At 39.7% G+C, this 12,104-nt stretch overlaps 1 protein-coding gene across 10 annotated transcripts in view; it reads right to left on the reverse strand.

The window, feature by feature from the left end:
• Positions 1 to 12,104, reverse strand: part of LOC100623157 (uncharacterized) — a 247,612-nt gene that overhangs the window by 94,018 nt on the left and 141,490 nt on the right. For 7 of the 10 annotated variants that reach the window (XR_014806003.1, XR_014806002.1, XM_084960404.1 and 4 more), the window contains one exon: positions 4,716 to 4,770. The exons of the other annotated variants lie outside the window; for them this stretch is intronic. Coding sequence is in view for 4 of the 7 variants with exons in the window: in XM_084960409.1 (XP_084816535.1) it covers positions 4,716 to 4,770 (55 nt within the window). In the remaining 3 variants the exon portion in view is untranslated. Of the gene's footprint in view, positions 1 to 4,715; positions 4,771 to 12,104 lie in introns of those variants that run through there. 10 annotated transcript variants of the gene reach the window in all.

The raw sequence follows: 12,104 nt of genomic DNA on the forward strand, positions 1-12,104 counted from the left end.
TGCTGTATAGCACAGGGAACTCTACCCAATATTCTGTGGTAATACACATGGGGAAAGAATCTGATAAAGAGAGATGTGTGTATATGTATAACTGAATCACTTTGTTATACAGCATAAGTTATCACAACATTGTAAATCAACTATACTTCAATAAAACTTTAAAAAATAAAAGAAAGATAAAATAAATGCATAACTAGAATACAAAAAAATAAAAAGACAATTAAAAGGCAAAGACAAAAGATGAAGAGGCACTAATATTTTTTTTTTTTAGGGCTGTACTCACAGTATATGGAGGTTCCCAGGGTAGGGGTCTAATCGGAGGTGCAGCTGCTGGCCTACACCGCAACCACAGCCAACACAGGATCCGAGCCACATCTGCGACCTACACCACAGCTCACAGCAACAATGGATCCTTAACTCACTGATCAAGGCCAGGGATTGAACCCACATCCTCATGGATCCTAGTCGAGTTTGTTAACCACTGAGCCACGAAGAGAACACCCAAAGAGGCACTAATTTTTTTAAAAAATCAGCTATGTATTGTTTATGAGAATTACATCTAAATTGTAAGGATACAGAAAAGTTGAAAATAAAAGAATGGGAGTTCCCATCATGGCTCAGTGGTTAACGAATCTGACTAGGAACTACGAGGTTGTGGGTTTGATCCCTGGCCTCTCTCAGTGGTTAAGGATCTGGTGTTGCCTTGAGCTGTGGTTTAGGTTGCAGATGTGGCTCAGATCCTGTGTTGCTATGGCTCTGGTGGAGGCCGGCAGCTACAGCTCTGATTAGACCCCTAGCCTGGGAACCTCCTTATGCCGTGGGTGCAGCCCTAGAAAAGACAAGAAGACAAATAAATAAATAAATAAACATAAAAGAATGGAGAAAAGATATATTCTGCAAACACTAACCAAAAGAAATCTGTGTGGATATGTTAATATTAGTATAACAACAAAGGATACATTAAAGCAAAAAGCATTACCATAGATAAATACAAAAAATTAATGATACACAGTTCAATTAATGTGAGAGAGGAAATGATTCTAAATATGCATGAAACTAATAACACAGACTCAATTTATAAAACAAAATTTTAAGAAACTGTAAGGGGAAGCAGACAGACTGAAAACCATGGTAGACTTTAAGACACCTCTCAATATCAGAATAAGCACACAAAAAATAATCAGTGAATGTACAGATTTGAACAACACAACAAATCTGACTTAAGGAAAGTGGACACTGAATTCAACTAAAGGATACATTTAAAGCAGGTTTTTTTGTTTGTTTGTTTGTTTGTTTTTCTTTTTTTTTAGAGCCACACCCAAGGCATGTGGAGGTTCCCAGGCTAGGAGCCTAATTGGAGCTACAGCTGCGGGCCTACACCAGAGTCACAGCAACTCGGGATCCCAGCCGCATCTGTGACCTACACCACAGCTCAAGGCAACACCAGATCCTTAACCACTGAGCGAGGCCAGGGATTGAACCTGCAACCTCATGGTTCCTGACTGGATTCGTTTCCACTGCACCACTAACGGGAGCTCCTAAAGCAGGTTTTAACTGACGTTATTAGATGTCAGAAATCATAGAAGATGTTTTCTAATCACAATGTAATCAGGCTAAAAATAAGAAGACAACTGGAAAATCCCTACATGTTTAAAAAGTGATAACTCATGAGTCATAGAGGAAATTACAGTGGAAATTAGAAAATGATTTGATTGATTAATAAGAAAACTACATAGCAATGTAATGAGGTACATCTAAAACCATGCTTAAGGGAAAAATGTGAGGAGTTTCCACTGTGGCGCAAGGGGATCAGTGGCATCTTGGAAGCCCTGGGACGCAGATTTGATCCCTGGCCTGGCAAAGTGGGTTAAGAATCCGGCGTTGCCACAGCTGTGACTTAGAACATGACTGCAGCTTGAATCTGACTCCTGGCCTGAGAATTCCATATGCCACAGGATGGCCAAGAAGAAAAAGGAAGGAAAAATTTGTTTTAAATGCATATTAAAAAAAAAAAAAAAACTTAAAAAAAATCGATGAACTTAGTATCCAACTCGAAATGTTAGAAAAAAATAAACCAAAAGAAAGTTGAAGCAAATAAATAATAAAAGTAGAAGTTAATGAAACATAGAATCAGCATACAATAAAGAAAATCAACAGAGGCAAAAGTTGTCCCCTGAAAAGACCAATAAAATGAATGAACTAACAAGATAAAAAAGAAGAAAGGTACACTTGACTGCTTTCAGAAATGAATAAGGGGGAGTTCCTGTCATGGCGCAGTAGTTAATGAATCTGACTAAGAACCATGAGGTTGCGGGTTTGATCCCTGGCCTTGCTCAGTGGGTTAATGATCCGGCGCTGCCGTGAGCTGTGGTGTAGATCACAGACGCGGCTCGGATCCCGTGTTGCTGTGGCTCTGGTGTAGGCAGGTGGCTACAGCTCTGATTCCACCCCTAGCCTGGGAACCTCCATATGCCACAGGAGCAGCCCAAGAAATGGCAAAAAAGACCAAAAAAAAAAAAAAAAAAAGAAATGAATAAGGGGATGTCTCTATAGATCTTTTAGACTTTATAGGGAAGATATTAATACGATTGTGCCATTTCATATATAGTATAAAAACCTCACAATAGTATCCCGTTTCTCCCATTAAGTCCTTTATGATGTTGTTGTCATATATTTAATATACATTTACATTAATCTATAATTTTTGCTTGTCTGATCTCCTATGTATTGTTTCTGCTGGTTCTTTCTTATGGTGCCTTCCTTTTTTATATATTTTGTGTGTTTTTTTGTTCAATTTTACTGCATGCTCCTATTTTTCTAGAACATCATCTTAGTAAGTTCATTGTGCTTGTAAGTAAGGCAGGTTCCTATGGAGAGAGATTTTCATTTGTTTCTGTCTCCTGTTCTGGGGTACTACCAGAAAAGGAATATTTTACACTGCAACTTCAGTAAATCTCAGGTTGAGATTTTTTTCAGACTATTTAGGTAGTATGAATTTGGGGTTCAAACGTGTATGAAGACTTGACTTGTTTGTGGTTACAAACAATCAGGAGAGATTGCTTCCCATCCTATTTTATCACTACATTTCAAGATTGGTACTTTTCCATGGAATTCCCTGAGGGTGGGGTGGGGGTTATTTCTAGCCTATCCTTTCTTTAAGGGTATAATCTCTGCGGTCTCAGTTTTATGATGGAGGTCTCCTATCAGACTTTCTATTTTGGATAGACCCCAAGCTGTGTCCTGTACTCCACAGCTAAACAGGAAATAAAAGTCAAAATTCAAGTTCATCTTATTTAGCAAAAGCCCTCAAGGTAAAGGGGAAGCATCTATGCTTCCCTTTCTGTTTCTTCTTTACTTGGTTTTTGGTTTGAGTACTTCTTACTTTCTTGACAGCTCATTGATTCATTCAATAGTTTATTTAAAAATTGTTTTCCTCTGGCATTTCTAGTTGTTTTCAGTAGGAAGGTTGGCCAGGGTTTCTCATCCATTGCACTGCTAATAGTGAACATCCACCTGAGAGATGCTTCTGAAACACCAACCAGATCATTTTGCTTCACTCCTTAAACATCTTTAATGCGTTCCCACTGCTTTCACAATCTCATGGAAACTCCTTAGATTGATACCTAAAGACTTTCTTATCTAGCCTCTGCTCACTTCTCTAGCACAGCCTTCCCACATCTCCCTGCCTTCTGTGTATAATCTCTTCTTTCGGCTTAGGCACCAATTTTCCAGAAAGCTACTCACAGTTCAGCCTGGGTACATGCTCTTAGTCTATTCACAGACAATACAATGCTTGCCCCCACTGCACTGCAAATCATCTGTTAGATCAGTCCCTACAGAAACCACACAATATATATTTCTAGCATAGACTCTGGGTCATAATAGGTATTCAACAGGTATTTCTTAAATGAATAAATGAACAAACCATTATTGCTATGCTTCAGAGGTTATTGAGTGTTAGCCTAGACTACGAAGATTTCATAAAGGATAGGAGATTTGAGCCAGAATACTTCATAAGATTTGAATTTCGGAATGATTTAGATAACCTTAATCTGATGCTACTTTCCAGACAAGTTCAAAGTCTTAAAATTTCGCACACATCATACATTCTGAAACATTTCCACAGAAATACCTAAGGCAGTTAAATTGAGGAAGCATTGTCTTCACAGACTTGCATCTTTCTAACAAAATTCTGAGCAGCACAGGATGCCCATTTCTGACTTGCTTAGCAAAACAACAATGGCAGGTCAGGTCTCATGGAGCAGAGCAAAATGAAGGAAAGAATTGCTGTTGGGGGATGGCGTGGACTTGGGGAAGCAGGAGGAGATATGTCCTTTTTTTATAAACATGATGATTGATTTGTACTAGAGTTGGCCTAGATATAATTTAGTCAGTAGCATTCCTTTTTTTTTTTTTTTTTTTTTTTTTGCTTTTTTTAGGGCCGCACCCGTGGCATATGGAAGTTCCCAGGCTAGAGGTCAAGTCTGAGCTGTAGCTGCCAGCCTACACCACAGCCATAGCCACGTGAGATCTGAGCCACATCTGCAACCTACACCATAGCTCATAGCAAGGCCGGATCCTTAACCCACTAAACAAGGCCAGGGATTGAACCCATATCCTCATGGCTACTAGTCGGGTTCCTTACCGCTAAGCCATGGCAGGAACTCCAATAGAATTAATCTTTAGTAATACTGGCTATAGTGAATTGTCCTTACTTTTTCTCCTTCTTTGAGAACTGTCCACCAGCCGTATGCTCATCCTCCATGATAACTAAAAGAGTCCAAAGTGAAATATGAACCCAAGGAAGACAAAGATTACAACTGAGAAAAGCAATCATTTGCAAAGACATTCATTTTCACTATTATTGTTCCAGCTGTTATACTGTTAATTGATACAATTTATTTATTCATAAATAAATATATTCATAGCAAAAATATGGATTATCAAACCTGGTGTAACTGTTTGTCTAAAAATTTATGTTCCTTCAACCTTGGAAAATTCTTAAATGCAATTATTCAGTGTTTGGAAAGAATCCTTAACTTACAGTACTTTCTGCATTTTGGTAAAGGTAAAATTTCTTAATTTGGTAATTTGGGGTCGGATTAGTATGTTTTCATGCTCTACAGCTAAAGGATCAAAATTAATTAAGGTTATATGACACCATTCAATTATTATGCCAATACATTTATCTGGTGGCCACTATAACGCCCCCCAAAAGCTCTATACGTTTGACAGCATTTAAAAGTTTGTGTATAATAATTTCTATACTGCTACTCACTAAAAATCAAGACCAAATAAAGCAACCTCAACATCCAAGAGATGAATATTATACAATGGTGTGATCAAAGCTAAACGATGCTGAATCACAGCTATCCACTCTGTATGCCCATCTCCTCGAGACATCTGGCAGCTCAACCCCTACCAGTTGCCAAGGCTATCTTTAAACTGAGGCTGTTTTAAAATGGATTTCTGCATCACAAGTAGGTGCCCACTTCCCAGCCAACACTCCCTGCCACCCTAGGCTTTTCGAAGGACATATGACCCATGAAGGCAAGGATAAAACAACTGCTCTCCAGCGGGCATCCTAAGATGCACAGAGAGCCTCGGTTTCCTGCTCCTGGCAAGGCCCACATGCCAGCCTGTCACTCTGCAGCCTGTAGCAATAAAACTTTACTACATCTGCATTCTCAGTGGAATATCAGGATAAGCCTTGCTTTCTTTCTACCATATCTAGAAATTAAAGAAACAACACAATGCAGGAAACCAAACTTAACTTTTATTTATTTTTAAGTTTCATTTATAAAATTTAGTTCATTTATTCAGTTATTTTAGTACACCTGATCCACTGATAGCCTTGACCATGGTGTTTAATCTCTGAGTCATAGTTTCCTCATCTGTAAAATCAGAATCAGCTCACTGGCTTCACAGAGTTGTTGTGAGGAAAGTCCACGGACACCACAATTCGGGACTGTGACATCACAGGGTATGATGTGATGCCGTCCACATCACAGTTCTCCTATCTGTTATCTCCATGACAGATCCTGGAAACAGAGACTCCCATAGTGCTTGCCATGTTATAAAAACATATAGATATATTAAATAAATGTTAGGTAAATACTCTAGTTATCTTTTGCCACCTAACAAATCATCCATGAACTTAAGAGCTTAAAAACAACAAACATTTATTATCTCCTACAGGTTTTGAGGATCAGGAATCTAGGAGCAGCTTAGCTGGGTGGTTCTAGCTCAGGTCTCATGAAGTTGTAGTCAACCTGGTACCCAGGGTTTCTGACCTGCCTGGGGCTGGGGTGTCCACTTCCAAGATCACTCAGATGGTTGTTGCCCGGTCTTAGTTTCTCACTCGCTGTTAGCTGGAGGCTGCAGTTCCTTTCTGTGTAGTGCTGTCCTTAGTCCTGCCCACAACATGGCAACCGGCTCTCCCCAGAGAAAGCAAGGGACAAAGCAAGAGAGAGCTCTCAGGGTGGAACCCAGAATGTCTTCTATGACCTGATCTTAGAAGTAACACTCCTTCACTTCTGCCATATGTTATTGGACACACCGAATGATCCCAGTACAATATGGGAGGAGTCTACACCAGGGTGTGAACACGAGGAGGTGGGGCTCATTGGAGACATCTTTGGAGACTGGCTGCCACATCAAAGGCATGAATAAAGAGATCCTTTAGGAAACACATGTGCCCTGTTTATCACAAGGAGGATTCCCCTTAAATACTCCTGGCCTCTTATCCCAACTTTTACAAGTTGCCTTCTCTGGAAATGGACTACAACCGTGGGTGAGAGCCCATGGTCTATACTTCTTGACTAAATGGAGTTCCTCTAAGTGTGTAAGAGAGATGACCTCTTCCCTCTGAACTAGTAGTTCCTGGCAGAAATCCCAGTTAAGTGAGTTCACTCTGCAGACCCAAACCTGCCCGTAGATGGGAAGTTCCAAGGTCTAAACTGTCTGCAGGGAGTCAGAGAATCTACCTGCCCAGAATTTCCAGTCATTCTTTTCAATACACCATCTCAGTAACAGAGGCGATATTCGATCTCCATCTATCTGATTCTCACATCTCTTCTCTGGTTTTGAACCCAGGCAGGGAACAAGGGCACCCTTTGTCTGCAACTCAGACCTCAGCAAGAAGGATCACCACACCAGAATGAGAAAGTGTCATCTAAATGGCACTGGGATGTTTTATATAATTACAACTAAATAGGATTGATTATCAGTTTAGGAATTTTATTCATTGATTTTCTTCACTGAGATAGAGGGAAATTTTGATATATTAGTTAGGTTACTTTCCCATCCTGGAAGTTTAACTCCTTAGTGTTCTTTATCTTTGTAAGGCTGTTTATTCTCTACAGAAGCCTAAATCAGAAATTTAGCTATGGTCTTGTAATGCAATCAGGGTTTTAATTATCTGCACTCAAATTGCAGTGGAATAACCCCAAAATACTAAAAAGATTACAATGTTACAAAAGTTCAGTCACTTCTGTTTTTATGTACTCCTAGGCTCCAGCTGTGATATGATTCTTGAGTTCCTGTGAGATTGTTTTTTGTTTTGTTTTGTTTTGTTTTGTTTTTGTCTTTTTAGGGATGCCCCAATGGCATATGGAGGTTCCCAGGCTGGGGGTCAAATCGGAGCTACAGCTGCCGGCCACAGCCACAGCCACGCTGGATCCAAGCCACGTCTGCGACCTACATCACAGCTCATGTCAACACTGGATCCTTAACCCACTGAGCGAGGTCAGGGATCGAACCTGTGTCCTCATGGATGCTGGTTAGATTTATTTCTGCTGAGCCATGATGGGAACTCCCTTTTTTTTTTTTTTCCTGTGAGATTTTAGTATAATTCTTTAATTTTAAGATACATTTGCCCCATAATGTTTTTCGGATTAAGATGTCAAAAGAAACTTGCCAGGGCTTTCTCTTGTTTTTATAGGTGTGATGCCTTCTAAAATTAGTGGTGTTTTGGAATCAAAGAAACATAAATTTATGGACCTGGACTTATAGAAATCTTCTAACTTGAACTGTGTAAGTCAAAGTTGTTCAATAATAACTTTTGGTATCCTTTTTCTGATGGCTTTTGATATGGATTTTGTGTCTCCTGGCAATCTTGACTGGCTTTGATTTCTTGGGTGGTCCGGGGAATACTAAACTAATGACATGGGTAGATGGATAGGTCATTCTCACTGACATGAGTGGTGACTTCACCTGAAGACACATGATATCTTTTGTCCCTAGCTGTCCTAAATTCCTGCTGGGGCTAAATAAAGAGTAAAGCCTTCTTTTGGTGCCTGTGAGCCCTGGAAATTGATGTTGATGTAATTCTTCCCAGGTGAGGCAGGGCCAGGCCCTCCGGGAGGCAGCAGAGGAAGGAAGTTGCCTAGAACATCTAAATGCTAGAAGCACAGCCTGGAGAAGGGGTCCTTGACTAGAATGGTGAAATATGCTTAATACTGAACCAAGAAAAAGGGAAAGCGGCTGTGAGAAAAAAAGGGGAGTAGAATATGACAAGTTGCAGCCCTTGGGAATTAAGTGTATGTTTGTATACGAAAATTGGAGATGACATGGAAGCATGAAGCTAATGTTCTCAATTACACCGAACATTTCTACACTGATATAAGAAAAACAGAACAGAAAAAGATTTGGGGGAAAGATTAGATTCACTATGTAAGAACAGAATTCATGGCTTAATGTTGCTGGCTAGGACATTAATTTGAAAATATCTGTACTCAAAAGAATTTTTGTATTGGCTTTATCTATAAGCCCAAGCAGAGGTGAAAATGAATATAAATTAGAGACAAAGGGAGTGATAAAAACTACACTACTCAGAGGAAGAAAGGGCACAATCCCAGGACAAATATTCTCACAGCAATTTACAGAAACTCTAATTTGGAGGCCCAAAGTAAGGATAGTTATTCTGTGCAGTTACATTGCTGCATGTATAAAAGGATTCCTTAGGCAGTCCCTGTAGTGCCCTTCTATTATTACATAAAACATAAACAGAATACTCACTCCATCTTTTGGGGTGGGTGAACTCCTAGCACCAATGATTGTACCACATGATCAGGCTCTATGGCCATAGCTGTCTGGACCAGGGGTGTACAAGTTTTCAAGTGGACCAATCTTATGCTGAGAAGGAGAAGCTAGTTTAGCCCTGACTATTTTCTTGAATGATAGGACATGGACCTGGAAGCTAGATTGTACCTATCTTAGCCTCTGAGGCAGAGAAAGAAGAATGAAACCAACTCCCCCAAAGGAGTGGAGGCAAAGGACCTGGAGAGATGGAGACAACAAGGGTACAAAAGTCCTGGTAGTTTTGGTTTTTGTTCTTTTGTTTTGTTTTGTTTTGTTTGCTTTTTAGAGCTTCACCATGGCATATGGAGGTTCCCAGGCTAGGAGCTGAATCGGAGCTGTAGCTGTCAGCCTACACCACAGCCACAGGAACACCAGATCCAAGCCGCATCTGCAACCTACACCACAGCTCACAGCAATGCCGGATCCTTAACCCACTGAGCGAGGCCAAGGATTGAACCCGCAACCTCATGGTTCCTGGTCGGATTCGTTTCCACCGCACCATGACGGGTAAATCTTGGCTCCAGTTCTTCCTACATGGCCTACCTCTGGACCCTGTCAAATGGCCTTCTGGTACAATGAATGTAGTTCCCTCCATTTACTTCTGCTAGCTTAAACTTTATAACTTGACATTTAGAGTCTTAACCAAGATAGGCCCATAGATTTAATATAACTTAATATACTTCATATTCCTCTTATCTAACTGTGAACCTCATGGTTCCCTGTATCCCCTCCAGTACAAAGCAGGCCAGAGCAATGAAGGAACAGGAGACATAATGTTGATATAAAGGTGGGTCTGGTTGTAGAGAAAAAAAACAACTTTTAACATAAGAGAAAACAAATACAACCTCTTTAATCCCTGCTAGCTCTATTAGTCCAGGCTTAGAGCACATGGCAAGTACTTCTAAATACTGCACATGGCAAGTAAACTGAATTTAAGTATATGGACTAGGGAGTTCCTGTGTGGCTCAGCAGGTTAAGAAGCCAACATAGTATCCATGAGGATGCAGGTTCAATCCCTGGCCTCACTCAGTGGATTAAGGATCCAATGTGGCTGTGGCTGTGACATAGGCTTGCAGCTGCAGCTCCAATTCAGCCTTTAACCTGGGAACTTCCATATACTGCCGGTGTGGACTGAAAGAAGAAAGAAGAAATAGAAAAGAAAAGTATATTGACTAGAGTTAATGTCTCAAACTAATGTTTAGCACTAAGCATCATACTTCATGGGGTAACAGTAGAGGCACTCCTACAGTGAATGAGGAATGAGAAAAGAATAGATGTTATTCCTGTTTTTATTTAATGTTCTTCCAGAAATTCTAGCCAGTACACTAAGCAAGAAAAAGATATGAAATAAAATGCTATATAAAGTTCTGGGAAGACAGAATAGATGTACTTTTCCTTATTCCTCCAGCAAAGTACAACTAAAAACCCCTGACATTTTATGTACATAATGAACATAAGACTCTGAAAAATGGAGGAAAAAAAGGCAAACTAGCTAGAGAGGTTGGGGACCACTATCAAGGGAACAATATGGTAGTGAGTTCCCCAGATTTTCTTTTTGCCTGAAATAGTCCATACTTGTAGCTAATGAGGCTATAACCTAGAAACATGAAATAGCACAGAACCAAAAAAAAAAAAAAAAAAAAAAAAACCCACAAGCAACAAACAAAACAAAAACTCTGCTCTTTCTAACCAAAGGACCAGGAAAGAGACTAGTAAGACAGAAAACTTTTAGACAATAACTACTCTACTCCAGCCAAGTACTACAGAAAAACTGTAGCCCCAGTTTGCAAAGGGCAAGTAGGAAGCCTGGATTTCCACCCTTACCAGGCTGTAATGAGGTACACCAAACCCCCTGAGAAGGTGGTGTCATAGAAGGCTGGGTATGGAGCTGGGAGTTCCGTCTCCAACCTGTAGTAACAAGGTGCCTCCTCACAACATAATACCTAAAATGTCCAAGTTCCAATCAAAAATCATTCATCATACCAAGAACCTGGAAAATTGAATTTAAAAAGACCATCAATAAATGCCTACACCAAAATAGCAGAGATGGAGAGCTCCCATTGTGGCACAGCATAAACGAATCTGACTAGTATCCATGAGGAGGCAGATTCGATCCCTGGCTTCACTCAGTGGGTTGGGGATCCAGCATTGCCGTGAGCTGTGGTGTAGGTCGCAGACATGGCTCAGATCCAGCGTTGCTATGGCTGTGGCCAGCAGCGATTTGACCCCTAGCCTGGGAACTTCCATATGCCACAGGTACAACCCTAAAAATCAAAAAAAAAAAGCACACACACAAAAAAAGAAAGCTCTTGTGTATTTGGAAGGCGAGATGTATAGACACACAAAATAATGAAAAATGTACCTATTTTGCATTAAGCATATAATATAATCACTGTGTGCTTTCTCTAAACAGATCTAAAGGTGACCATCACAAAGTTGTCTTTTATGTAGTAAATACTTAATATTTATCCAACAACAAATAAATAAAATTCTCAAGACAAAAAAAAAAAAAGCACAGATGTTAGAATTATCTGATAAATATTTCCAAGCAGCCATTATAAAATGTTTAAACAAGCAATTATGAACAAGTCTGAAACAAGTGAAAAATTAAAAATCTCAGCAAATAATAAAAGATATAAAGAACAGGCAAATGTAAATTTCAGAACTAAAAAATACAACAAATGAGAAAAATTTTTAACTCATTGAATAAGATCAAGATGGAGAGGGCAGAGAAAGAATGACAGAGGAAAGAATCAGTAAACTTGACATTTGAACAATAGAAATTACCCGATCTGAACGACAGAAAGAAAACAGACTTTTATAAAAATGAACATAGCCTCAGGAGCCTGTGTAACCAAAGCAAAAGATTCAACACTCATGTCATCAGAATCCCAGGAAAGGGGAAAGAGGGTGAATCCAAAAGCAGTCAAGGATATATGTTTAAAACCTCCAAATTTGGCAAAGGAGCCTATCTACTGAAGAAGCTGAAAAATTCCTAAATAGGATAAATCCAAATAAATCTA

The sequence above is a fragment of the Sus scrofa genome, chromosome 6 (genome assembly GCF_054392235.1).
Source record: "Sus scrofa isolate SSC_HxYL_T2T_F1_AM1 chromosome 6, Sscrofa_HxYL_maternal_Yorkshire_Landrace_v2.0, whole genome shotgun sequence".
Taxonomy (NCBI): Eukaryota; Metazoa; Chordata; class Mammalia; order Artiodactyla; family Suidae; genus Sus; species Sus scrofa.